At 40.3% G+C, this 25,761-nt stretch overlaps 3 protein-coding genes across 8 annotated transcripts in view; 2 read left to right on the forward strand and 1 right to left on the reverse strand.

Annotated features, from left to right (window-relative positions):
- Positions 1-170: 170 nt before the first annotated feature.
- On the reverse strand, positions 171-2,623 carry tmem203 (transmembrane protein 203). Of its 2 annotated transcripts, none has more exons than XM_061847587.1 (2): positions 2,485-2,623; positions 171-1,914 (listed from the first exon to the last, which is right to left on the reverse strand). In XM_061847587.1, exon 2 carries the CDS (start codon positions 1,705-1,707, stop codon positions 1,291-1,293), a length of 417 nt encoding a protein of 138 aa, XP_061703571.1. In that variant the 5' UTR covers positions 1,708-1,914; positions 2,485-2,623; the 3' UTR covers positions 171-1,290. The 2 variants fall into 2 exon arrangements, with proteins under 2 accessions (XP_061703571.1, XP_061703570.1); XM_061847586.1 differs by lacking the exon at positions 2,485-2,623 and adding an exon at positions 2,304-2,462.
- Positions 2,603-16,966, forward strand: alad (aminolevulinate dehydratase). Its single transcript, XM_061847585.1, has 12 exons — positions 2,603-2,742; positions 3,244-3,369; positions 3,512-3,562; positions 4,326-4,422; positions 4,627-4,762; positions 7,818-7,901; positions 8,544-8,632; positions 11,482-11,537; positions 11,606-11,693; positions 12,086-12,172; positions 12,357-12,486; positions 15,838-16,966. The coding sequence occupies exons 2-12, from the start codon at positions 3,251-3,253 to the stop codon at positions 15,894-15,896; spliced, it is 996 nt and encodes a 331-aa protein (XP_061703569.1). The 5' UTR covers positions 2,603-2,742; positions 3,244-3,250; the 3' UTR covers positions 15,897-16,966.
- A 3,087-nt stretch (positions 16,967-20,053) lies between these two features.
- npr2 (natriuretic peptide receptor 2) overlaps positions 20,054-25,761 on the forward strand; it is a 77,945-nt gene continuing 72,237 nt past the window's right edge. For 2 of the 5 annotated variants that reach the window (XM_061847579.1, XM_061847583.1), the window contains exons 1-2: positions 20,579-20,735; positions 21,047-22,581. In XM_061847579.1, coding sequence (XP_061703563.1) covers positions 21,885-22,581 — 697 coding nt within the window. In that variant the 5' untranslated portion in view covers positions 20,579-20,735; positions 21,047-21,884. Of the gene's footprint in view, positions 20,370-20,578; positions 20,736-21,046; positions 22,582-25,761 lie in introns of those variants that run through there. The other 3 variants (XM_061847582.1, XM_061847580.1, XM_061847581.1) reach the window with 3 other exon arrangements.

Here is a 25,761-nt window from a genome sequence, read left to right on the forward strand (position 1 = left end):
AATCACGTCATTGTTTACTATTCACTTCATATTTTGTACACAAATATAAGCAATACGTATTTTAGAAACAATATTAAAAACATCACATTGAGTCAGTGTGGCAATCAACATGCTTTCATTTTTTAAAATTGATTACCTACAGTGGTGTTCTGATACGTAATACCACACAAATAAAAAAAAATACCACTGCGCTAAACTCTCACATTTTAATAGAAAGTGTAAACGGATTTGGCATAAGTAAACAAGACGTTTTCCATCAGCAAGCCTCCAGCGCCTCCCGGGGGCTAAAAATAAAAAGTCAGACTTCCTTTGGCCCGGCTAAAATCTGAATTTTCTCCGAAGAAAATAGATTAAACATTGGTTTATTTACAGCGTATAAACAGAAAAGATGCACTAATATAACAAATATTTCGTCAAGTTGTTTCCTAAATTGACATATATATTGTCACAGGAATTGACCTTGAATACATGCAGAACATACACAAGTTTGAGGGAAAAAAATATTTGAGGAAAATGTGAAGAAAACTTAAAGAGTTTCAGAATAAGCTGCCTGTGTTAAACATTCTTTTCAACTGTTTGAAAAATATGTATTACCTCAACAATATTTCTGCATTCAACATTCCTGGAGAACTATTTGCTCCTAATTCCACTGTCATTCAACTTACTGTGGCACGTGTTCATGTCCATTTCAAAGTAACATTGTTGGATTCCACAAGATGTATTGTCTACCATTGACTGAAAAATGAAGAGGCACTATGACCCATATCATCCCATTGATACCTATGGCTCATCTTATTCCATACACCCTCAAAAACTCACTCAACGTGGTGAAAACTCAGCCTGATGACAGGTCAGAAAATGTTTGCACTGAGTTCCTGAATGTCGCTTGCTTCTGGAGTTAATCAAATCACGTTTAGCAAGATTTAAATTAGAAAGATCCTGGAATTTATTTTGATGCATTGCTTTAAGAATGATTCTCTTGTTAGACTTTTGCCCAGGTGCATCCACACAGAGGCAGGGATTTCTCCATTAATACACCAGACATTATGAAGTACTGTATATCTAATAACAACACAGAGTGAACGTTTTTGTTCAATTTGGTTCAATTAGAAATATGGACCGCAAAAAAAAAAAAAAAATAAAAAATGTGCGCAATCACAAAGGGCGATTATGTATGTATTGAATGTTCACGTAGAACAAGATGTTCCAAAAAGCCAAATAGAAACACACTAGTGTAAAACTTCAAATGTTCCAACAGCAGATGGGAAAAAAAAACTTCCCACCAACTCCTCAGTTGACTCGGCATGCTCGTATCATCAGCAGCTGTAGAAGGATGAAGAGTGGTGAGACGATTAGGCCAAATCTAAGGTCTCTGGCTTGTTCCTGCTCCGCCAGCTTCTGGCACAGTAGAACCTCACACACCAGCTTCAGGCTGAGCACTGTAAGAACCCAGAGGAGTCGGAGGACCGCCAGGCGTTTCTCGTTCTCCTGGTAGAGGCGGATGGATACGATGGCTGTGAAGTAGGTGCTGAGACCGTCGGCAGCAAACAGGGGTACAAACACCAACCACCAGCTTAGCATGGGAGCGAACATATCAGCCCGCAGGGCAACTAGCATGCTGAACACCAGCAAAGCGAGCAAGTGGAGAAAGAGTTCGAAAGTGGCGAAGCCTAACCACTGAACAAGTTCACGCAAAGAAAACAGCATGGTGGAGAAATTTGGATGTGCAGCCAGGGATGGGCTACTGGAGGACAGCTGGCGTCCTGAGAAGATGTCAACCACGAGGACCTGGCAAATGGGACTGCTGAGAGGAGTTGATGAATCTCATACAGGAGACACTTCACTTTTGTCTACATTTTTGAATACACCCTGATGGAAGAAATCCTCCCAGTTTCAGGCGATCAGGAAACACTCCTGGAAAACAACGACAATTAAATCTCCACGTACACTAAAAAGAGAGGACAGGGCTTTTAACCAGTTTCACCAAGCAAAGAAACGCTGACTGACTTCATTATAAAATAAATATTTATCGCCTAAATTCTCAATTTGTGAAAATGTCATCGTTCACGTTTACATGATATGCTTATGTTAAACGAAGCGAACACTTAAATTCAGCCCAAATTGATACACTAGGAGAGAAAAAAAACATTAGCAACAAAACTCGTAGCTAAGATTGAAGCCAACCCTGATAGTAACGCTCGTGCTAACCTCAACACAAATTGCCAAAAAGACATCGTAAATTCCATGTAACGCATTAAGTGACAAGTATCTACATTTCGTTGTGTGACTCCACATCACTGTACCTCGGTAGGAGTCGATTGTCTTGAGTTCCATTTAACGCAATACGAAAAATGACATTCCTCAATGCTAATAAGCCGTTAGCATTGTCATTTTCACCTCAGTGTTGCAATAAGATCGCGAGAATACAAGTCCACAGTATGGTGGCCGAATTGACCATATCATCTCGAGCGTCCGGATACTCACGTCTTAGGCATTTACAGTGAAAGAATAGTATATTTGAACTCAATTAAGAAGTTATAATTTAAGTTGCGTATCAATGTATTCATATGTGTTGTAACACAAGCAGAATATCAGTTTTAATTTCGCTAAAACCTAATCGATAGGTGGCGATAGTGACAGCTAGCGAAGTATTGACTGAGTGGCATTTGAAGAAGAAACTCAACCAGCCACCAGTCCAACCTGAAGAGTTTCGCGCATTTGAGATCTGCCCACATTCTTCAGGTAAGAAGAGTTTTAATTTAGTGTCCGTACAGTTTTAACTGTTTATTTTTAATTGGTATGTTGTAGATCTCTTGTTTGCCTTGCTTTTTTCCCTTTTTTGGAGGTGGGACAAAGTGACTAGCCCCACACTTAACTGTAACAAAAGGTCAAAAAGCTTTCCAAATACTTGTTACAACGTTGTTGACTTCCAGTTTTCCGCTTGTATTGAATTACATTATTTGGTAGCAATTTAGATATAGACATTTTTAAAGGTCATTTATAAAAGAACATCCAAAGTGACAGTAATTCGTGTATGAATGTATAAATATTCATGTCTTAGTCTGTAACCAGAGCCGTGTGTGAACATTTGTTTGGAGAAGCAGCATCACGCATGCTTGGTCAGTTTTAACGCTGACTGAGCCGTGAAAAAGGACAATAGGTAGTTTGCATGAGGTGGCTCTACTCGTGGAGATATTCAGTGTCTCCTGTTCTCTGTCTCTCTTTTTGATTTATCTGTCTCAGGGTCAAGATGCAGACGCCAGCACAGTCCATTCTTCATAGTGGCTACTTCCATCCAACTCTCAGATACTGGCAGACATGTGCCACAGATATAAAAGCAGAAAACTTAATTTACCCAATTTTCATCACGTAAGTGAAAGCGCTTTCCTTAAGATGAGTACAAGGCACATGAAAGTAGAAGTTTGAATTGTTGTATGTTTGTACTGGATGAATGCATAATACTGTAATTATTTGTCTTGTTCTTACTGCATGTTTATTACCTGTCCTATAGAGACAGTGTCGATGCCGTGGAGCCCATTGGTAGCCTGCCAGGCCAAGCCAGGTATTTGTTATTTTATTTTACATTATTTTAAATATCCAAAGACAGTTATTTATTTCAGGAAAAAATGGCATTCTTCCATCCATATTCTCAAGGGAAGCATTTTTACAAAAGGTACCAGTACAACTGATAATGGAGAGTGTTGTTTTGAGATTAAAAAAAAAGGGTGGGGGGTGGTGTGGGGTGGATCATACTTTTTCTCGACACAGATAAGATGAGCATGTGTTCCACTAAAAAACTGGCGAACTTGCTCTTGTGAAACTTGATGGTAAAACTCGTAATACTGTATAACTTTTGTACCGTAGTGAGAATAAGCAGTATGGAAACTGGAGCAATCGAGGGATAGTTAGTCATAATTTGTTAAGATGGAATTGATTGTTGCTTAATCATGTCTTTAAGCAATCGTGGTATAAGGAAGTGCAATAGATACAGTACTTTGCTGCAACTGATCAGCAACGTTGATTCAGTTTCCACTAATGTGTTGTAAATCTTTGTCTAGGGATATTGGAAAAGTAGAATACTAATCCTTTAGAATTAGGTATTATCAGAGAGTATTATTAGTTAGTATTGTTAGTATTAGTTGTTAGTATTAGTATTGTTAGTTGTTTTAATTCACATGCAATCACATTAATGCAGCCTTAAGCAATCAATTTCCTGGTCTGATAACACACAATTTTTATTAATGAAATGAAGAATAAAAGGAATATATTCACTCGTGTTCCACAATTTGTAATCTTAATATGATTCTACGTACTTCCTTTCATAGGTATGGTGTGAACAAACTGGAGGGAATGTTGCGGCCACTTGTAGAAAACGGCTTGAAATGTGTCTTGATCTTCGGGGTTCCTGCAAGTATAGCAAAGGTACGAAACTCTAAAGAGGCAAGAAACATACATGCTATCCTATTTAACATCCTAAGATAATTGAAATAAAGTATTACATGAAAAATGTATGTTGCATGTCAACTACAGTATTTTGGGAGATGGAAGTCTTAGTGTCAAACAAAATTTCTGCTCATGAAACAAAGGTCAGTATGTATGCGGACATTCTGATCTTTTGTGCATTAGGATGACAGAGGATCAGGAGCAGACTCCGATGACACACCAGCCGTGATGGCTGTGAAGAAGATCAGATCTCTGTTCCCCGATCTGCTGGTAGCGTGTGACGTCTGCTTGTGTCCCTACACATCACACGGTCACTGTGGTCAGTCTCTCATTGTATGCTAGCCACTTATATACAATAGTTAAACTACTCACAATGTTAGGGATATTCGACTTGCAGGTGAACATTTTGGATGATTCTAAAATGCTCTCTAACATTTTGCAGGTCTAGAATTTGAATCCACATGTCCAAATTTTCAGAATTTCAGTACTTTATTCCATAACTTGCTGATCTCTAACAACGTGCTCTTTGAATCCTCGCAATAGTAAGATATTGTTCATCAGTTCTTACAGTGACGAAAATAAGTATTTGCACACCCTGCTATATTGCAAGTTCTCCCATTTAGAAATCATGTAGGGGTCTGAAATTTTCATTGTAGGTGGATTTCCCCTGTGAGAGAGATAATCTAAAAAGAAAAATCCAGAAATCACAATATATGATTTTTTTTTTTCATGATTTATTTGTGTGATACAGCTGCAAATAAGTATTTGAAAACCTGAGAAAAACAATGTTAATAATTGGTACAGTAGCCTTTGTTTGCAATTAATGGGGTCAAACGTTTCTTGTAGTTGTTCACTAGGTTTGCACACACAGCAGGAGGGATTTTGGCCCACTCCTCCACACAGATCTTCTCTCTTTCTGGGCTGTCGCTGAGAAACATGGATTTTCAGCTCTCTCCAAAGATTTTTTGTATTAGGTTTAGGTCTGGAGACTGGCTAGGCCACGCCAGAACCTTGATATGCTTCTTACGGAGTCAATCCTTGGTTTCCTGGCTGTGTGCTTCAGGTCATTGTTATGTTGAAAGACCCAGCCAAAACCCATCTTCAATGCTCTGACTGAGGGAAAGAGCTTGTTCCCAAAATCTCACAATACATGGCCGCGGTCATCCTCTCTTTAATACAGTGCAGTCGCCCTGTCCTATGTGCAGAAAAACACCCCCGAAGCATGATGCGACCGCCCCTATGCTTCACAGTAGTAATGGTGTTCTTGGGACGGAAGTCATCATTCGTCTTCCTCCAAACACGGTTAGTGGAATTATGACCAAAAAGTTCCATCTTGGTCTCATCTGATCACAAAACATTCTCCCATGACTCCTCTGTATCATCCAAATGGTCATTGGGAAACTTAAGACGGGCCTTGACATGTGCTGATTGAAGCAGGGGAACCCTCTGTGCCATGCATGATTTCAAACCGTCATGGTTTCTATGGTGTCTTTGGACTGCTCTTTGGTCTTGGCCATGTTAAAAGTTTGAGTCTTAGTGATTGTATGGGGTGGACAGGTGTCTTTATGCAGCTAATGACCTCACACAGGTGCATCTGATTCAGGATAATACGTGGAGTGTAGGTGGATTTTAAAAGGTGGACTAACAGGTCTTTGAGGGTCAGAATTGTAGCTGATGGACAGGTGTTCAAATACTTATTTTCTTGCTGTATCACACAAATCATTAAAAAAGCCATTGTGATTTGTGGATTTTTCTTTTAAGATTATCTCACTCAAAGTGGACATGCGCCTATGATGAAAATTTCAGACCCCTCCATGATCTCTAAGTGGGAGAACTTGCAATATAGCAGGGTGGTCAAATACTTATTTTCTTCACTGTAGGTGTCATCTTGGGCTCTTGATGTGAAATTGTGAACAGATTCGTGAAGAGAACTGTTTAAAAAACAATGCAAATCGAACCAGGACATGTATTAATCAGTTAATGGATCAAACATCATTCCATCCATCCATCCATCCATCCACTATCTGAGCTGCTTCTCCTCACAAGGGTCTTGGGAGTGCTGGAGCCTGGCCCAGCAATCTTCGAGCGAGAGAAAGGAAACACCTCTGAACTGGTTGCCAGCCAGTCGCAGGGCACATGGAGACAAACAGCCGCACTCACAATCACACCGAATGGCAATTTACACTGTCCAATTATGGGATGTGGGAGAAAGCCAGAGTGCCCAAAGAAAACCCACAGGGAGATCATGGAAACTCCACATAGGCGGGGCCTGGATCTGAACCTGGTCTTCAAAACGGTGAGGGAGATGCTCTAACCAGTCAATCACGGTGCCACCTGGATCAGACATTACTTGTGAATTTTTCTGTTCTGCTCCCTGCTAGAGAAGAGCAAATAGTGAAAAAATATATTGAAATATGGACTAGTTCAGCATTTTAGGCTCATTCTGAAATTTCACATGTAAGTCAAATAGTCTGAATATTTTGTTAGTAGTGTAAGAGGTCGATCATCAAAGTTCCAGGACTGGTCTCCTAAAAGATATACAGTATTTTAAATACGATACTATATACATAGTAAGTTTTTCCCTTAAACATAATCCCCCTAGGAGTGCGAGTCGTTCTTAATGTCATCTATGTTTTCAAAATGGGTTCACTTGATGACCCTCCTGAGCTTTGGAAAGAGGAGAAAAATTGTGCCTGCATGGCAGGACAACAGGAGTAGTCTTATGATCAGGGCATTGTGAGCAGGCGTGTTGTTTTTCTGAACCAGCTATGAGTTGTCCTGCCACAATGCAGCTTCTTTTATCAAAGCAAGCACCACAGGACCTCGTTGTAGACATCCCGCTTGATGCTATGCCTCACACTGAAGGCGAAAACATTTCGTGTAATTTGGAATTTAAATACGGTATACTGTATGTCTTGAGACGCCAGTCTTGGAACTTTTGTACCTCATATATTTTAGGTGGGCATGGTGGAGCAGCTGTAAAGCATTGGCGTTTGATGACTGGGGTTCAAATCGCAGCCTCGTCTCTGTGGAGTTTGCATGTTCTCCCCGTGGTTGCGTGGGTTTTCTTCGGGCACTCCGTTTTTTTTCACACACTCCAAAAACATGCATTGATTGAACAGTCTAAAATTGTCCCTAGTTGTGATTGTGAGTGCGACTGTTGACTGTCTCCATGTTCGCTGTGATTGGCTGGCAACGAGTTCAGGGTGTAGCCTTCCTCCTGCCTGATGACAGCTGGGATTGGCTCCAGCACTCCCCGACCCTCGTGAGGATAAGCGGCTCAGAAAATGGATGTGATGGATGGATATTTTAGGTGTAGCTGATGAAGTCTCAAAAGTACATGCAAGCTCTATGAATTTTTATTTCATTTCCAGGTATCTTGGACGAAGATGGTTCTCTGAACAATGATGCTAGCTGTTTAAGACTAGCAGAAGTGGCACTAGCCTACGCCAAAGCTGGTAAACCTTTCTTTTTTTCTTTCTTTCTTTTTTCTTTCTTTCTTTTTTCTTTCTTTCTTTTTTCTTTCTTTCTTTCTTTCTTTCTTTCTTTCTTTTTTCTTTCTTTCTTTCTTTCTTTCTTTCTACTTCAAATGGGTTCAAATCCCAGCCTTGGCTGTGTGGAGTTTGCATGTTCTCCCCATGCCTGCGTGGGTTTTCTCCAGGCACTCCAGTTTCCTCCCACATCCCATTACTTTACTCTAAATTTCCCCTCGGTGTGATTGTGAGTGCAACTGTTGTCTGTCTCTATGTGCTCGGCGATTGGCTGGCGACCAGTTCAGGGTGTTCCCCGCCTCCTGCCCGTTGACAGCTGGGATAGGCTCCAGCACTCCCCAGGACCCTTGTGAGGATAAGTGGATAAGAAAATGGGTGGATTGGTGTTTTGAGGTTAATGAAAATGACTATCCATGACTTGACTGAAATTTTTTTTTAATACAAATGGCAACACTGATTACTGCAACAGCATTTTGACCATGTTCAGAATTAAAATGTTTACAAATTGGAAAGATCAGCAGGAATTGTGGGATATACCATATTGGAGTATTTATTGTTTAGTTTTAATTCAAAATGCATAGTTTATTTACTATTCATATTTTGTTATAGGTTGTCACATAATTGCACCCTCTGATATGATGGATGGCAGAGTCGGGGCCATCAAACAAGCCCTGCTTTCTAATCTTTTGGGAAACAAAGTAAGTCGGACAAATAATTGCAGGCTATTAATTTAAAGGTCTACGGACATCCCTATATACATTGTAAAATTGATATTGTTGTAAAAATCACCCATGTTATTCACTTCAATCTCTATACGAAAAAAATTCAGTGGAGAGCGTGTCATTTATGCGCAAAGTTGCGAAAGTCTCACTCGACATCCTAGTGATCGCCATATTGCCTGCTACATCATTTACAGCTGTCACACTGGGACAGTTGCCATTGAGAAGATGCTGTGCTACCTGCTATGGGAGACGAACAAAAGAGATTTTCAGATTTTCTGACAGCCCTTCTGACACGCAAGGTCTTTTTGAAGAAGAGAACATCTCAGAATCGAGTGAAGTTACCAGGGCAATATGACCATCATTATCGTTTCGAGCCATATTTAGACGATATGCGGATCACTTCTAACTAACAACAGACTCCCCGACAGTATGTATGACAGTATGTAGCGTACTCAGGAGGACCCATGCCGGTCGAAACACCAGTGGCCAGTGGGGGGGAGATCTCCTTTCTCTTCCTGCTTGCAGCCAAACCACCTCCCTGCCCGATCCACCTCCCCGAGCAATGATGAACAACGTCGCTCGTCGCCACGAGCGACGACTTATTTAGCACCCCTGACTTACGTACTTTATTAAGTTATTATGACACAGATCTTTTGTTACTTCTGAGAGGATTACGCCCCCCCACCCCCATTTTTTATTTTATTTTATTTTTAATAGCTCTATACACACCTACCTGTCATTTGGAATCCACAAAGCTCTCGTCCACTTGTGCAATCCATTTTTCATAACGAACCGGATGTTTTGGAAACATCTGAAGAGTAAGAACACACAAAACTGCCAGTGTGGGCGTCTGGAAAAAACGTCACTTCATGCTTCTTCTCCAAAACGAATTCCTCGAGAGGATTTTCATAGCAGGAGATACAAAAATCCATATACGACGACATCATGAAGTGGTGAAAAAATGGATGGGTCTATTCCGGCTGCCTTTTTTTCCATTAAAAAACATACTAAAAATCACACATTATGTGTCAGTAGACCTTTCAGTAAACCCCAAAAGACAGTATAATCTATTAATTTAGGTAGCCCACCCTGAGCTCAGCCAGTGTTTACCAGCTCAAGGTGAAAACCTACTGTACCGTGAAAATGAATTGGGTCCCTTCTCAAATTCATACATTTTTGCAAAGTTTCCTCACTTTAATGTTTAAGATCATCAAAAAAAATCTGAATATTCGAGAAATATAACCAAAGTGAACTTAAAATGTTGTCTTTAAAAGGTGATTTCACTTATTAAGGAAAAAAAAATATTTAAATTTACTTGGCCCTGCGTGACCAAAATAATCACCCCCCCGAATTAAATGATAATTCAATAGTGGCTGATCATATTTTTTCTTAGTTTGCATTACTCACACTCTAGCCTAATTATGGCTATGTTCAATCAAGAAATATTTTAAACAGAATCTGTCCCGGCGAAATCAAGTTGGAAAAATTATCTAAAAAAGCGGTGTGAAAATGACACAATCCAAATAAATTCCGCAATAGTTGAAAAATAAAGTAATTGACATCTATCAGTCTGGAAAGGGCTACAAAAAGCGTTTCTAAAGCTTTAGGATTCCAGCGATCTATAGGGAGAGCCATGATCCTCACACAGAGAAAACATGGAATTGTGGTGAACGTTTCCAGGAGTGGTCAGCCTACAAGATTACCCCAGGAGAACAGCAATGACTCATCCAGGCCACAAAGTAACTCAGGACAATGAACAACTACAGGCCTCCCTTGCCTCAGTTAAAGTCAGTGTTTGTAACACAACAATAAGGGAGACACTGGGCATAAATGGAACCCAAGGGCGAATTTTAAGGCAGAAGCCACTACTGACCAAAAATAACATAAAGGCTTATCTTACTATTGCGAAAAAACCCAAAACATATAAATGATCCTCAAGCCCATGACCCTTGTGTGGATAAAAGAGTCAGATAATGAATGGATGATTCTCAAGACTTTTGGTAGACGAATAGAGTATATGGACTGACAGGATGAAAGTTGAGCTTCCTGGAAGATGTCTCCCTACATCTAGCGTAAATATAGGACAGAATTTAAGAAAAAGAACATAATACCAACAGTCAAACATTGTGCTGGTTGTGTAATGATCTTGGGCTGCTTTTCTTCTTCGGGACCTGGACACCTTGCTGTGATTGATCAAACCATGAATTCTGTAGGAGATTGTTCAGCCATCAGTTTATGACCTCAAGATGAAATGTACTTGGATTCTTCAGCAGGATAACAATACAAAACACACCAGCAAGTCAACTTCCAAATGGACAAAAAAAAAATGGAAATTCAAAGTTAAAACATAAAGGTTCATGGTCTAAAACCCTCAATTTTTTTTTTTTTTTTGCTGAGTTCAAACAGTTCTACATGGAGGAGTTTGCCAACATACAGATCTCTCTCTACAGAGATTTAAAAGACTCATTGCCACTTCTAGAAAATGCTTCTTTCCCATTGTTGCTACTCAGGGTTGCCCCAACATTTAAATTTAGGAGTCCATTACTTTTCTAAACTGGGCCAGGTAACATTCAATATTTTTTCCTTAATGGATGAAATTCCCATTTATAAAATGGGATTTTATGTTAATCTGTGTTATATTTGTGTGATAGTTACATTGCTTTGATGATCTGCAACATTAAAGTGGGGAAGCTGCAAAAATATAAGAACTTAAGAGGGGAGCTAATGCTTTTTCATGGCAACGTGAATCATTGTATCAAACCAAATTGACGTTGCAAAACAAAGTTAAACTAATTCAAGCATTTTATGTTTGCTTTTAACTCTAGGTCTCAGTTCTAAGTTATAGCGCCAAGTTTGCCTCATGCTATTATGGTCCTTTCAGGTAAGTAAAGATGTAAGATCACACACATTTATGTAAACACATTGAAACTTCTGGTGGTTTCTTTGCAGAGATGCTGCACAGTCCAAACCAGCTTTCGGGGACAGGCGTTGCTACCAACTCCCTCCGGGAGCGAGAGGGCTTGCCATTCGAGCTGTGGTAAATATATTAATTATACTACTCATGAAAAGTTTGTTCTCAAAAGCAAGATAAACTTAAAATGCACTATAACACCCACATCAGTGAAAGGTATAGAAGTGTACATCTTTGGAAATTTAAACACAAAACACCTGTGATTAGTTCTGCCATTTCAGTCCCTTGTTCAGGAGCAGGAGGTGAACTATTGACACATTGGAAAATTGGACCTGTGTATTCAGAAGTTTCAAAAAGGTCAAATTTAGTTCACCACAAGTTCCAAGTGCATTTTAGGTTTATCCTAATATTTTATTCAAAAGCCAAATATCCCTAACTTTTTTGTGTAAATTTCTTTACTTGGTTTTCAAACATACACTAATATGCTGATGTTTGTCTGACACTGTTCTGTGCCTCAGGAGCGAGATGTAAGAGAAGGAGCTGATATGCTGATGGTGAAACCAGGTCTGCCATATTTGGACATTGTGAGAGAAGTCAAAGACAAGGTCTGTTTCAATGATGGACAGCATTGCTCTTTTACATATTGAAACGCATGAGAACTTTTAAAAATGTATGCATTTGAAGAAACGAAGAGTCCTTTTCCTCAAAGCATTTAAAAATATCGCTCCATGTCATTAGGCCATGTGCGGATTTCGTGACTAATCATTTTTGTTATGTCTCTCTATTCAGTTCCCAACTCATCCTCTTGCTGTGTATAATGTGTCGGGGGAGTTTGCTATGATGTGGCATGGAGCGCAAGCTGGAGCGTTTGACTTGCGAACCGCTGTGATGGAGGCCATGACTGCCTTCCGCAGGGCAGGTGAGAGCATGTGGTTTGGGATATTAAACCAAGAGTCAATATGAAACAGGCATACAGTGTATCATTCATTCAGAAATGAAAAACACAAACTAATTAATCTAGTTGATCACAATATTTCAATGTTATTTTGCATTTCATCTAAATCTTGGTGTGGGATTAGATGACTCCCTTCCAAAAAAAAAACAACAACCTTGAACTGAAGTCACAGGCCTCAGCTCCATACTTGTGTGCTGTCCTAATACTCATTTTGATAGAGAGAATGATGGACTGTAACAGTATTCATCATGACGCTATACCAGGGGTGGGCAAATTTTTTTGCAAGGGGCACCATGAGAAACGAGAATCATGTTAGAGGTCCGCAGCTTTGATAACTTTAATTTACCGTATTTTCACGGCTATAAGGCGCACTTAAATGTCTTGAATTTTCTCTAAAACGGACAGGGCGCCTTATAATGTAGAGTGCCTTAAACATGATCCGTCGTCCAAAATCTGTAACCGACTGGAAGCATTTCCTGATGACACGCTAGTTATATAAAGGAAAAACGGACCTGTGTGAGGACTGCATGTGGAAGTTACAGGGGAAAGTGTGGGCGAAGGAGAGGAGGCTAAAGGCACACCGCCCAGAAGGTACATAATGCCAGTATGTGTTTTGTGCTAAACAGCATAGCTTTGGCTAAGTCCCTCAAAAATGGCACCAACAAAGAGATATGCTTACAAAGAACAAACAACTGCCGTGAATAAACAAGCGCAGCTAATGAACTCGGAGCTTGCTGTTATACTGGGAGCCAACAAGGCGAGGTGGCCCAAGCTGCTCTGAATGAGGGAAAGAGGTTGTTCCCCAAAATCTCACACTACATGGCCGCGGTCATCCTCTCCTTAATACAGTGCAGTCAGCCTGTCCCATCTACAGAAAAACACCCCCAAAACATGATTCTACCACCCCCATGCTTCACAATAGGAATGGTGTTCTTGGGATGGAACTCATCATTTGTTTTCCTCCAAACACGGTTAGTGGAATTATGACCAAAAAGTTCCATTGTGATCTCATCTGACCACAAAACTTTCTCCCATGACTCCTCTGTATCATCGAAATGGTCATTGGCAAATTTAAGACGAGCATTGACGTGTTGGTCTAAGCAGGGAACCTTCGGTGCCATGCATGATTTCAAACCATGACGTCTTAGTGTATTACCAACAGTCTCCTCGGAAATGGTGGTCCCAGCTCTTTTCGGGTCATTGACCAAGTCCTGTCGTGTAGTCCTGGGCTGATTCCTCACCTTTCTAAGGATCATTGAGACCCCATGAGGAAAAATTTCTTGCATGGGGCTCCACTCCGATTTAGATTGACCATCATGTTTAGCTTCTTGCATTTTCTAATGATTGCTCCAACAGTCGACGTTTTTGCACCAAGCTGCTTGGCAATTTCTCTGTCGCTCTTTCCAGCCATTTGGAGTTGTAAAATTTTTGTCTCTGGTGTCTTTGGACAGCTCTTTGGTCTTGGCCATGTTACAGGTTTGAGTCTTACTGATTGTATGGGGTGGACAGGTGTCTTTAGGCAGCTAATGACCTCACACGGGTGCATCTTATTCAGTATAATATATGGAGTAGAGGTGGACTTTTAAAGCCAGACTAACAGGTCTTTGAGGGTCAGAATTCTAGCTGACAGACAGGTGTTCAAATACTATTTGCAGCTGTATCACACAAATAAATCCATTAAAAAAATTATACTTTGTGATTTCTGGATTTCTCTTTTTCGATTATCTCTCTCACAGTGGACATGCACCTACGATGAAAATTTCAGTCCCCTCCATGATTTCTAAGTGAGAGAACCTGCAATATAGGAGGGTGTGCAAATACGTATTTTCTTTACTGTAGCCGTGAAAATACGGTAATTCTCAATTTTTTGTAAAATGGATTCAATTCTATGTTTTGAATAGCTGGTATCGGTAATTGGAATAAAGGTATTTTGCCAAAATTTATATTAATAGGCTGTGAAATTGTTGTGTATATCCCAAATAAGAAAATGCTTCTATAGAAGTAATAAACAGAAACAGTCACATCAGTGCTGATCTCCATAAACACTGCACAGGGTTTATTTTTCTCTCTCATTTTCATTTTCCCCCAGTCAGATTAGGACAACCAGCTTGTCCCATTTCATTCCTAACTTCTTAAAATATGCAGTTACCTCTGTGAACAAGTCACTCCCAATGGTGGTCCCTTCCATTGATCGTATGGCTTCTAGCTCCTCCATGATTTGAGAGTCTGCAGTTATCCCATGTTAGAGATTAGAAGATGAGCAGCTGGGCAGTGTCATGTACATCGCAGCTCTCATCCAAGGGCAGACTAAAATTGTCAGTCGGCCACTCTTTTGTTCAGCTGAGTCTCCAAAGTTTCCATCAATGTCCTCAACCCGCCTTGTTACAGTGCATCGGGAGAGTGTCATGTTCTCAAATGTTCCCTTTTTCTCTGGGCATATCGGTGCAACAGGTTCCAATAAGCACTCCTTAATAAACTCAGAAAATGCCCTATGTTTCTTTTGGGCACCATTGTAACATTACATAACTTGTCCTGATGGCTGCATCTCTTGCTGTCCAAGGTTTTGTCAAAAAAAAAAAAAAAAGAAAATCTCTGCTTTGCAGTTTTGTAACAGCACGTCAAACTCCCATGTGCGCTCTTCATAAGACAAATTTCTGTATTTATCCTCATGTTTGATCATGTAGTTCAAATTGTAGTCTTTTAAACAGCAACCTGTGTACCACAAATTAAGCACACATTTTTTTTTTTTTTTGATTTCTGTAAAGAAGTACTTGGCAGTCCATGTCTTGTTGAAAACACAGCATTCGTTATCAATTTTTCTTTTCTTGGTGTTAGCTGACATCTTGAGGGAAACCTAGCTAGCATTACTTGTTGCTGTTCATCTACACTCACGGTCACTGCTCGCATGTGCGCACACATAAAAGTAAATGCAAACATAACTCATCTCGCATCCACAGCATGCATATATATATATATATATATATATATATATATATATATATATATATATATATATATATAAATGTGTGTGTGTGTGTAATTTTTTTTTTAGTTATTTTCTAATTCATGATTAGCCTAATGCAGGCTGGACAGGGTCATTCATCAGGCTGGATGTGGCCCGCGGGCCGTTGAATGCCCAAGTCTGCACTCTACTTTGCTACTGTAACTCTAAAGCTTCCCCGTCACTAAATGATAGAAGTGAAGAATCTTATTACTGTTAAAAGACACAGTTACATGGATATATCACGTTAGTATGATTACAAATGATTAGTCTACATTACGGTCTTGACTAATTGTTTTATCCATGTGTTTAAGGTGCTGACATTATCATCACCTACTACACCCCTCAGTTGCTGAACTGGTTGAAAGAGTGAAGATTGAAGAACTGAGCCTCCCTGAAGAAGATATTGTCTCCTATAAAGCTAGTAACAAAAAATCTGCCCTTGAAAATGTCAGGGTATAACATGTTTTGGGAAATTCAGTACACTTGGGCATTTATTCAAAATCTGTATTGGAAATATGGGCCATGCATAAAAATCTGTCCGATTAAAGCTTCTGTTACATTTATTATCCTAGAGAGCTTAATATCCTAGTTATAAACACTATAGTGCACTACTCACATAAGGTTAGGGATGTTGATGAAATTTCAGGAAGAAGCTAAAATGCATGATGACCTTTTAGAGTTAGTTAATTTGACCTCTAAACCTTTAAATGCTCATGTCTGGTCAATATTCCAGCACTTTTTGCACAATAAGGAGCTGAACGCTAAGTTTGACAAAAAAAATACTGAAATACTGAAAAGTTGGTTGTGTGTATCAAGTTCAGAGAATTTTGAAGAAATTAAGTTAACTTGGTTACCTTGTTAAGATTGTAGTGCATCTTAGGTTCATCTTGAAAATTTTAAATGTAAATAAATTTTTTGTGAGTAGTGCATGTGTTTCCAAAGGGCTGAAAACTGAGAATAGAAACAGTTCATCATAATTCTTCTTACTGTTTTGTTAAGCACTATCTGCGCTCTAATTCGGATCATCATTACATGACATTTGTGATCACAACTCCTTTGCACCAGAAATTAAAATGTTTATTCGGAGCTCTTACTGTAGTGCATAGATGTCGAACTAGAGGCTTGCAGGAAGAACCGGGCCTCTGCATTATTTTATGTGGCCGGCTAAAGCTTGCCCACAATTTCTCCTTAATGTCTGTTTGAAACAAGTCATAGCATTTCTGATAACTAAATGCTGGGGCAAATATGTATTAAGGGGTGTTTATTAGGGTTCCCAGACAGAACATGTTAGGTATGGGACAAGAAGTATAACTGTCCATTGCTTGAGCCAGAGAACAAGTTTAAAAAAAAAAAAAAAGTGCAGCTCAACTTATGGCCAGTGATAATCATTGCTTTCAATGTTTTTTTTTAAACAAATAAACAGCCTCTGTTGTTGTTTCACTTCACATCCTTTATTTAAAAAAAAAGAAGACGATGTAGCAGTGTTCTAAAAAGTAAGGATTTTTAGCTGTTTCATTTTAATGTTATCAAACGGGTCTGTTATTACAAATGACAAGCATTTTGTATGTTTTTCTCTTCTTGTACCAAATCAGAAACTTAAAACCATGCTACGTACAATTACTAACCAACATTTTTGGCATGCTATTTCACCACCACCAGTCTTAACAAAGATATTGTAATGCATTAATATTGCACAGTGGTGCAGCTGTAGGGTATTGCCCTCACAGTTCTGAGGACTGGGGTTCAAATCCCAGCCTCTGCTGTGTGGAGTTTGCATGTTCTCCCCATGCCTGCATGGGTTTCCTCCCACATCCCGTTACTTTATTCTAAATTGCCACTCGGTGGGATTGTGAGTGCAAATGTTGTCTGTCTCCATGTGCCCTGCGATTGGCTGGCAACCAGTTCAGGGTGTACCCTGCCTCCTGCCCGATGATAGCTGGGATTGGCTCGAGCATTCCCGCGACCTTCGTGAGGATAAGCAGCTCAAAAGTTGGATGGATGGATGGACTATATATTGTTGATGAGTGTTTTGATATAAACAAACATTATAGTTATATGCTAATAACATTCTCCCAAAGAGTTTCAGGAACAAATTCAATTCAATTTACACAATTGCCTTGGCCTTTAAATCTTTAAATGAGGTTTCGGTAAAAATAAATAATCAGGGTCAGTCTGGTGGCCGTGTAGGGCAGTGATTCCCAAAGAGTGTGCCGTGGAAAGTTATCCAATTTTATGTAATTGCGGGGAAAAAAAAAAATGTATCTTCTTCATCTATTTGTCCCAGTGAGGCACAATGACAGACAGAACAAAAACATCCTCTTCTATTAGATGGCAGGAAGTACATACAGTAATTAATCGATCCATTTTTGGTGACATTTACTTTTGTTGGTGTGCCGTGGGATTTTTTAATTTTAAAATATGTGCCTTGGCTCTATAAAGGTTGGACATCATTGGTCTCGGCGAACCAAGGAGATGCTTAAGACAGAGCAAAGATGTGGAAGACCCAAGTGCAGGGAAGCGAGGCTTAAGTCCAGGAGTCTCAGAAGTATTTAAAGTGCCACTGACACCTAAATATACATTTTAAAATTGATATTGTTATGAAAATTACATACAATATTATTCACTTCAATGTCTATACGAAAGAAAATGAGCGGAGAGCGTGTCATTACTGCGCAAAGTTGCGAAAGTCTCACTTGACATCCCAGTGGGGCCATATTGCCTGCAATGTCATTTGCAGATGTCACACTGGGACAGTTGCCATTGACAAGCTGTGCCACCTGGTATGGGAGATGAACAAGAGAGATTTTTGGATTTTTCTCACACCCCTTCTGTGACTGACTCTTTTTTGAAGAAGAGAACTTCTCAGAAGCAAGTGAAGTGACGAGAGTCATATTAGACAATATGTGGATCACTTCTAACTGAAAACGCTCCCCGACAGACAGACAAGGACGAGGAAGCCGATCAAATATACAAAATGACTTGTGTATGCAGTGTACTCAGGAGGATGTCAGGGGTGCCCAGACACCAGTGGTCAGTGGGCGCGAGAGCTCATTTCTCCTCCGCCGACCCACCTGCGTGGCAGCCCACTGATGGGAGATACAAAAGTCCATATACGACAACATTCTGACATGCTGTAAACAAACGATTGGTCCTTTTTTGTATTAACAACATACTAAAAATTGTGTTTTATGTGTCAGTGACCCTTTAGTGTCCAAAAAAGGCAAACAAGGCACATGGAAAAAAGCCAATCAACCAAAGTAACAAAAAATAAAAAAAACACTTAACAAAACCTAAAACTAGATATAGGCAAATGATACCGATGCTTCTGAGCTTTTCACTATTCCTGAAGCAAAGTAATTGAAAATGCTTTGTTGGAGCTTGTATCTAAAGACCAGTGTCATGTAACTCTTTGGGTTAATTTTTAATGTGTTTCAGAGTATCAGGGAGGGTGCCAGCATATTTTATTGTAATGACGATTTAATCATTATTTGGTATTAATAAAGCGGCACGGTGGATCAGCTGGAAAGCGTTGGCTTCACAGTACTGAGGTCCAGTTCAATCCCAGACCTGCCTGTGTGGAGTTTGCATGTTCTCCCCGTGCCTGCATGAGTTTTCTCCGGGCACTCCGGTTTCCTCCCACATCCCCAAAACATGCAACATTAATTGGACACTCTAAATTGCCCCTAGGTATGATTGTGAGTGCGACTGTTTGTCTCGATGTGCCCCGCGATCGGTTGTCAACTAGTTCAGGGTGTACCCCGTCTCCTGCCCATTGACAGCTGGAATAGGCTCCAGCACGCTCGACAACCCTTGTGAGGATAAGCGGCAAAGAAAATGGATGGATGGCATGAATGAACGAAACACTTGAACGATCATACTGAACTTTTATTGTTGTCATGGGGAAACTGCCAGTTCTTCAGTCATGTTCTTGAGAACTTGGTATGGCTTCGATTGTCCACTAAATGTCACTGAATCACTGAAACCTTAAAACTGAATCTTTTTTTTTTGGGGGGAGGAAAGCCTCAGCACTTCGTGAGGCTTCTCTTGCCCACCACGACCTAAAACTAAAAAATGACTCGTGACGAGGAAGTGCCACAGAGCGGCAACACACACAACGACATTGGCAATGAACTGACGAGGTCTGAACAAAACCAGGGGACTAAATACAAACAAACTGACGAGACAATGAAGAACACCTGGACGAGACACGCGAGTGGCTGGAGGGAGCTGATTGGACGACAATAGATAGGTTAACGAGAACAGGTAGACACAACCAATTGAACGAGAATACGGTATGAAAAACAGCCACCATACCAAACAATAACCACAACGTCAGTGGAGTTGTGTAAAATATAAATCCCATTCCATTTTTTACACTGCTTAACCTCAGTAAGGTCGTGTGTATGGAGGAGCTTATAACAGGTAACTGAGTGCAGGAGGTAGAATACACCCTGAACCGGTTGCCAGGCAATCACATGCCACGTAGAAACAAACATTTGCACTCACATTCACAACTATGGACAATTTACAGCCTTCAATTGACCCAGTGATTCCTAAACTTATTTCTGCAGCCCCCCTCTTTTGGGGGATGTTATTTCAACCCCCCCAACACACACAGGTTTTGCTATAAATAAGAACTGGCTTAGCTTGCAATAATCAATAATTACTTCATTGGTCACCATGCAGTCACTCAACTGGGTGTTGGGTTCTGACTTGAACTATCCCTGCCTTCTTAACCCAACCAATCCAGTTACGCTTTCTCCGTATGTGACGTCACGTGACAAAGAAAGCGTAACTGGATTGGCTGGGTGTTAAACGAGGAATTTCGCCGGTTGAATCTCAGGTGACTGAAAATATTGCGTTTGAATTTTAAAGGTTGAATTTTTTTATGTGGTGAATTTGTAAACATTGAAAAGTTAAACTGAAATACCGCTATTGGAAATGTGATGACTTTGAAATGACAATATAAATTTTGCAACATAAAATTTTCTGTGGCATTTTTAATTCAAATCCTAGTGGCACATATTTACTTCCATAAAGCATGTTGGACGACTGGTTAGCAGTTGTCAGCTGGGATAGGCTCCAGCACGTCCGCGACCCAAACGACCATAAGTGGTACTGAAGATGAATGAATGATCATTTTTAGGAACACTCGTGCATACTATGTTACTATATTTTAATGTTGGTCATAAAGGTGCGACTCTGAGAGGTAAGTTTATTTTCTTTTTATTTAGGTGATACTTAATAGTTAGTATAACCCCTACCCCAAATAAACAAACAAACAAACAAATAAATAAATACACTGTGGAAGACGCTGTTCATTGTTCCTTGATGTGTTGAGATCAGGGGTTTTGGTAACTGAATGAATGTGTTAATCATGGGGACCAGCCAGTTTGTGGCAGGCATATTTAAATTTTGCTGTGTGTTTTTAATTTTTTTTGGACTAATATGTTGTTTATTAGTACAATTAATAACCACAGAACCATCCATTCATCTCTTCTTTAAACTGATCCTGCTCAGGGTCGCGGGGTGTTGGAGCCGATCCCAGCCAACTTCGGGCGGAAGGCAGACTACAACCAAAACCGGTCGCAAGTCAGTCATATGGCACAACTCCAAAACTTGGATCGTGACATTGGGAATCAACCAGTTTTCATCCGACTACCCTTCACAAGTTCGAGGAGAGACCGACAGGGGGCGACTCACGCCCATATTAGGGATTGCAGTGTAAACTGCAAAAAAAAATAATAATAAAATAAGATAAAAAATGTTTTCAGCGTTCTCTTTCATACACAGTAGTTCATTTTATACAACGGTGACTTTAGTGATGGGATAACTTGTGATTCTCTTCTTTCAGGTCCATTGAATTGAATAGGCGATACAGTATAATCATTATTTGAAAGGACTAATTTTATGCTTGAGCTGGAAATGGTGTCAACTTCCAGATGTGCATTAATTCTAGTCAGGTCGAATCAACTGATTGAATGAATAGCAAATTATTTATTTAACATGGCAGCCCGTCAGTTAGTACTTCCTCCAGTATATGACGTGTGGGGGCCGAGCAGTACGAGGGTTGCTCTCATTTAAGTTGAAGTCATCTGGAAGGATGCTCTCACTCTCCCACACAGCGTCACTTGAAAGCCGGCGAAGTCCATCTTTGGGCGCCTTGACGTGGATTTAGGCGGCGCATATGCGTACGGCACACAAGTATGAGGACGGTGCTGACTTTATGTGACTTTTGAGAGCGCATCGGAGAGAAGCGCAGAGGTAAACGGAAGGAAAGAGCGAGACTTATGTGTGGCGTCGGGGTGGGTTTGACCACTCCAACCGGTGCCGTACTTGACTCCAGGGGCCGAACGTCATGGGCGGCAGAGAGGCGCTGGGATGTTGCCTGTTGCTGGCCGTGTGCTGCTGCCTTCTTCCGGCTTGCAGAAGCAACATCACGGTGGCGGTGATGCTGCCGGACAACCACCACAAGTACCCGTGGGCTCTGCCGCGCGTCTTCCCGGCCATCCTCATGGCGCACGAAGACCTCCAGGGCAAACACGGGCTGCTCCTCGGCCGCTCCATCAACATCCTCAACTACAGCACCGAGGACCCCGCGGCGGGTTCGTGCGCCGAGAGCCGAGCCCAGGTGGTGGCCGTGGACGCCAAGCTCTACATTCGCCCGGACGCCTTCTTCGGCCCCGGTTGCGTGTACCCGCTGGCCTCGGTGGGGCGCTTCGCATCCCACTGGAAACTTCCGCTCATCACAGCCGGCGGACCCGCGTACGGCTTCGACAAGCGGGACGAGTATCGCACCATCGTGCGCAGCGGGCCGTCCTCCACCAAACTGGGGGACTTCACCAACATGCTACACACGCACTTCAACTGGACGTCCCGCGCCGTGGTGATCTTCCACGACTTGCGGCACGACGACCGGCCGCACTACTTCCTGTCGGAGGGCATCTACCTGAAGCTGAAGGAGGAGATGAACGTCACGGTGGAGGCCCAGCCCTACGAAGACGACTTCAAATTCTACAAGGAGCTCATTGCCTTCATGAAGGAGCGCGGCAGAAGTAAGCGCTGCTTTCACTTTCAATGCGTCCACCTTTGCAGTATAAACTATCGTAGCAACACAAAATGACGAAATTGTTGTCCAGGTGTGTTAAATCATTTTGGTCACAGGTTTCCCTCGTGTCTTTATGACCGTGGAACGATATAAACGTATAATCGGTTGAGAAATCAATACAGGCCTATTCGGTGGAACGTCAGTTTTCTTATGCCAGAGTTTCAATATAATTTGGTTTTCTTCTTCTGCTGCTGCTTCTTCTTGCCAAAAAGTTTCACCACTTTTGTACATCTGCTAAGTTAAAATTCTTTGTTATTTTACAATGTTATAAAATTTGGAAGTTTGGTCCAATAGGACATGAAGAAGGACGCTTTTTTTTGACACTGGCCAGATGAAATGATATAGCAGCCAGGATCTGGGCTTGAGTTTGACACCTGTGAGTAAAACTCAAGTCGAAATATTAGGTACCAGCTCCAGGTCAACAGCTATTTCTAAAAGGTACAGACATAGCAATCCTTGACGTCATTTTTTTTTTTTTTTTTTTTTGCAAAAGCTCCTACTGTGAAAGTTTAATAATCAAAACTCAGCTTCTGAGGGAATTTTAAATGGAAGGCTAACTTTTATTGCAGTGTTTCACCAACTTTATTGAGCCAAGGCACACAATTTACATTAGAATAAAAATGTCACAAGTATATCTTCTGAAACAGTGATGATCTCATTTCAATTAGCTCCCAAACTGACTCACTCACTGTAAAATCTGTCCCTGTTTAGTTGATCAGAAAGCTGATACACAAAGAAGATGATATTTTTATTTTATGAATGGCAACACACGAAGATAGGTCAATCGTACTTTCTGCAATACAGTTGCATTTAGAGCTTCACACAGAGGGTTAGGGTTTGTTCATAAAATAATCATTTTGGACCAATTCTGGGAATTGGATATTTTTCTGTGGCACATGACAATTTTTGGTTTGTTAGGAAAAAATGTTCTTGCTTTAAGTTAACTGGCAACATTGAGGGGTTGAGGCTCCCTTTTCAAAATAATTACAAATATTATTGATACCACAATTTGAGAAAATAAAGTTCCTATTATGTAGCTGTATTTAATGTTGGGGGTGTTGAGTGCAGCTTCCATGTAAAAGTCACCATTGTCACTGTCTAGTCAGCTTTGATATCATTGATATGTTATTTTTTTTTATATTATCCTAGCAAAGGCAGAATTGTTGACACAGCTATTTTACTGGATCTCATGCCAGTGACAGGCTGATCTATCTCTTATCTCTTTTAATTAAAAAACATTTAACATTTTGTATGACCTCAATTAACAGTCATATATTACATTGACCTGTTGTATAAAGTTGATTTTTTTTTTTTTTTTTTTTAAATGCAAGTCAGATGAAAACCGATCTTAAGCAGAATTAGTTGAGGTAGGAGCCTCCTTATTCGAGCATGACTGCAGAGGAATGTTTCGCCTGTTGCTCCTAGTTTTATTGCGGAGACCACCACCTGAGACAGACACATAATTTGAGATGAATAGGGTGGCGCTCCAGCCAAAACAGTCGCATGGCTTGGGGAAGAGTCTTTGAACTCTTACTTGGTTTAAAATTAAAGCACGTCATTGACAGGGGTTTCAAGCCATAGGCATGATAAGATTGGACATTTACAGAATTCTGACTCATCGTTGGATTTGGCTGTAATAGTCCAATATCATGACATACAAACATTTACAGTGAGGAAAAAATCTCACTGGAGAAGCTGACAAATGAGCTGTTCTTGCCCTCAGTTGAAGGTTCTTGTTGTGAATCCAGATCGTGTGACTAGAGACCAGATTTATGGCAGTTATGCCCCATCCACAACACCATGTCTTTGTTTTGTCTATGTTTTTCCAGTGGTTTTGTGGGTTTTCTCCGGGTACTCTGGCTTCCTTCCGCATTCGAAAAATATGGATGAGAGGTAAATTGAAGACTCCGAAATGTTCCTGATGTGCAAATGATTGTTTGTGGATATGTGCCCTTTGATTGGCTGGCGACCAGATTTTGGTAATTCCTTGCCTCTCAACCATAGTCACCCGGGATAGGCTACAGCTCATTCGCTATCCTAGAATATATATTCTTATATTTGTTGTTGTTATTCGTTCAATATTCAACTGAAATACGGTGGTAGTCTAGTTTGATTGACCCAAAGGCTAAAATCACAGAATGAGGAAAACATTATTTTATTCAGTATTGTTATTTGTTCTTCAATCCAAAAGTCCCTTCCTGAGTAAACATGTATAATCAAACATAAATAAACAGACTGTACTGCATGGAAACGGGTAGCACTGTCTAATCAGTAATCATTCCCAAACAGGCATAAACCACAAATAGTGTAATTTTGTCTATGTTACTGCTGAGTGAGAATAATAACACAAACAGCTTTTGAAGTATTGAGTTTTATTTTCAGCTCTGCATGTAACACATCTCTCAGGTCATTTATTGTCAAACTTTCTTCTTTATACTGGCAGAAAAAAAAACATTGAATAGAAAACAGTATCAGACCAAAGTTCTACAAGTGACTTGAATGTGAAACTTTTTTTTCAAACATTTAAATCTCTAGTAGCATTAATGTCATTATTGTCAGTATTATTGACAACAAATTACCAAGGACAAAAACTGATAACCAATTGTATTGTGCTGCTTTTTTGTTTGCATGGCCATATGTAGACATTTCTGTACATACTTTATCGAACATGAAAGAAAGGAATATGAAGGAAATTCACATTTTCACTTGTCCTTCGTTGACATATTTACTTTGTTCTGATGAAGAAGAGGGCTGGCTTTTATCATTGAACTTTTCCATTGATGCCGTTGTGAATAAATTCCTTTATGAAGTTCTTTAAAATTTTAACAGGCACACATCAACACCAGTCTACAAAGGTTTGTGGAAATTGGTTTACATAATTCAGTCAACTATAGCTCTCCTGTTTATGGGTTTATAATGACAAAATGGCTGGTGTGAAGTGTCATTAAGGCAAGAAACAAAGCAAGTGGTGTCATTAGACCTTTTCACGGTAATGTGTTCGAGTGTGAATGCAAAGCTATTTACTATGCTATGAGATCGACTAAGCTATACTTAGTGAGCTTGTGCAACACCAGACGCATCCTTATTAGTTCAGAGCTTTGAAGGCTGGAGTCCATCTGAGCTGTCG

This window comes from Syngnathoides biaculeatus, chromosome 17, assembly GCF_019802595.1.
Source record: "Syngnathoides biaculeatus isolate LvHL_M chromosome 17, ASM1980259v1, whole genome shotgun sequence".
Classification (NCBI taxonomy): Eukaryota; Metazoa; Chordata; class Actinopteri; order Syngnathiformes; family Syngnathidae; genus Syngnathoides; species Syngnathoides biaculeatus.

Coding starts and splice junctions, on each gene's coding strand:
- tmem203 (XM_061847587.1), bottom strand. CDS start 1,707: ATGCTGTTTTCTTTGCGTGAACTTGTTCAGTGGTTAGGCTTCGCCACT.
- alad (XM_061847585.1), top strand. CDS start 3,251: ATGCAGACGCCAGCACAGTCCATTCTTCATAGTGGCTACTTCCATCCA. Junction 3,370..3,511: donor ATTTACCCAATTTTCATCAC/GTAAGTGAAAGC, acceptor CCTGTCCTATAG/AGACAGTGTCGATGCCGTGG. Junction 7,902..8,543: donor ACTAGCCTACGCCAAAGCTG/GTAAACCTTTCT, acceptor ATTTTGTTATAG/GTTGTCACATAATTGCACCC.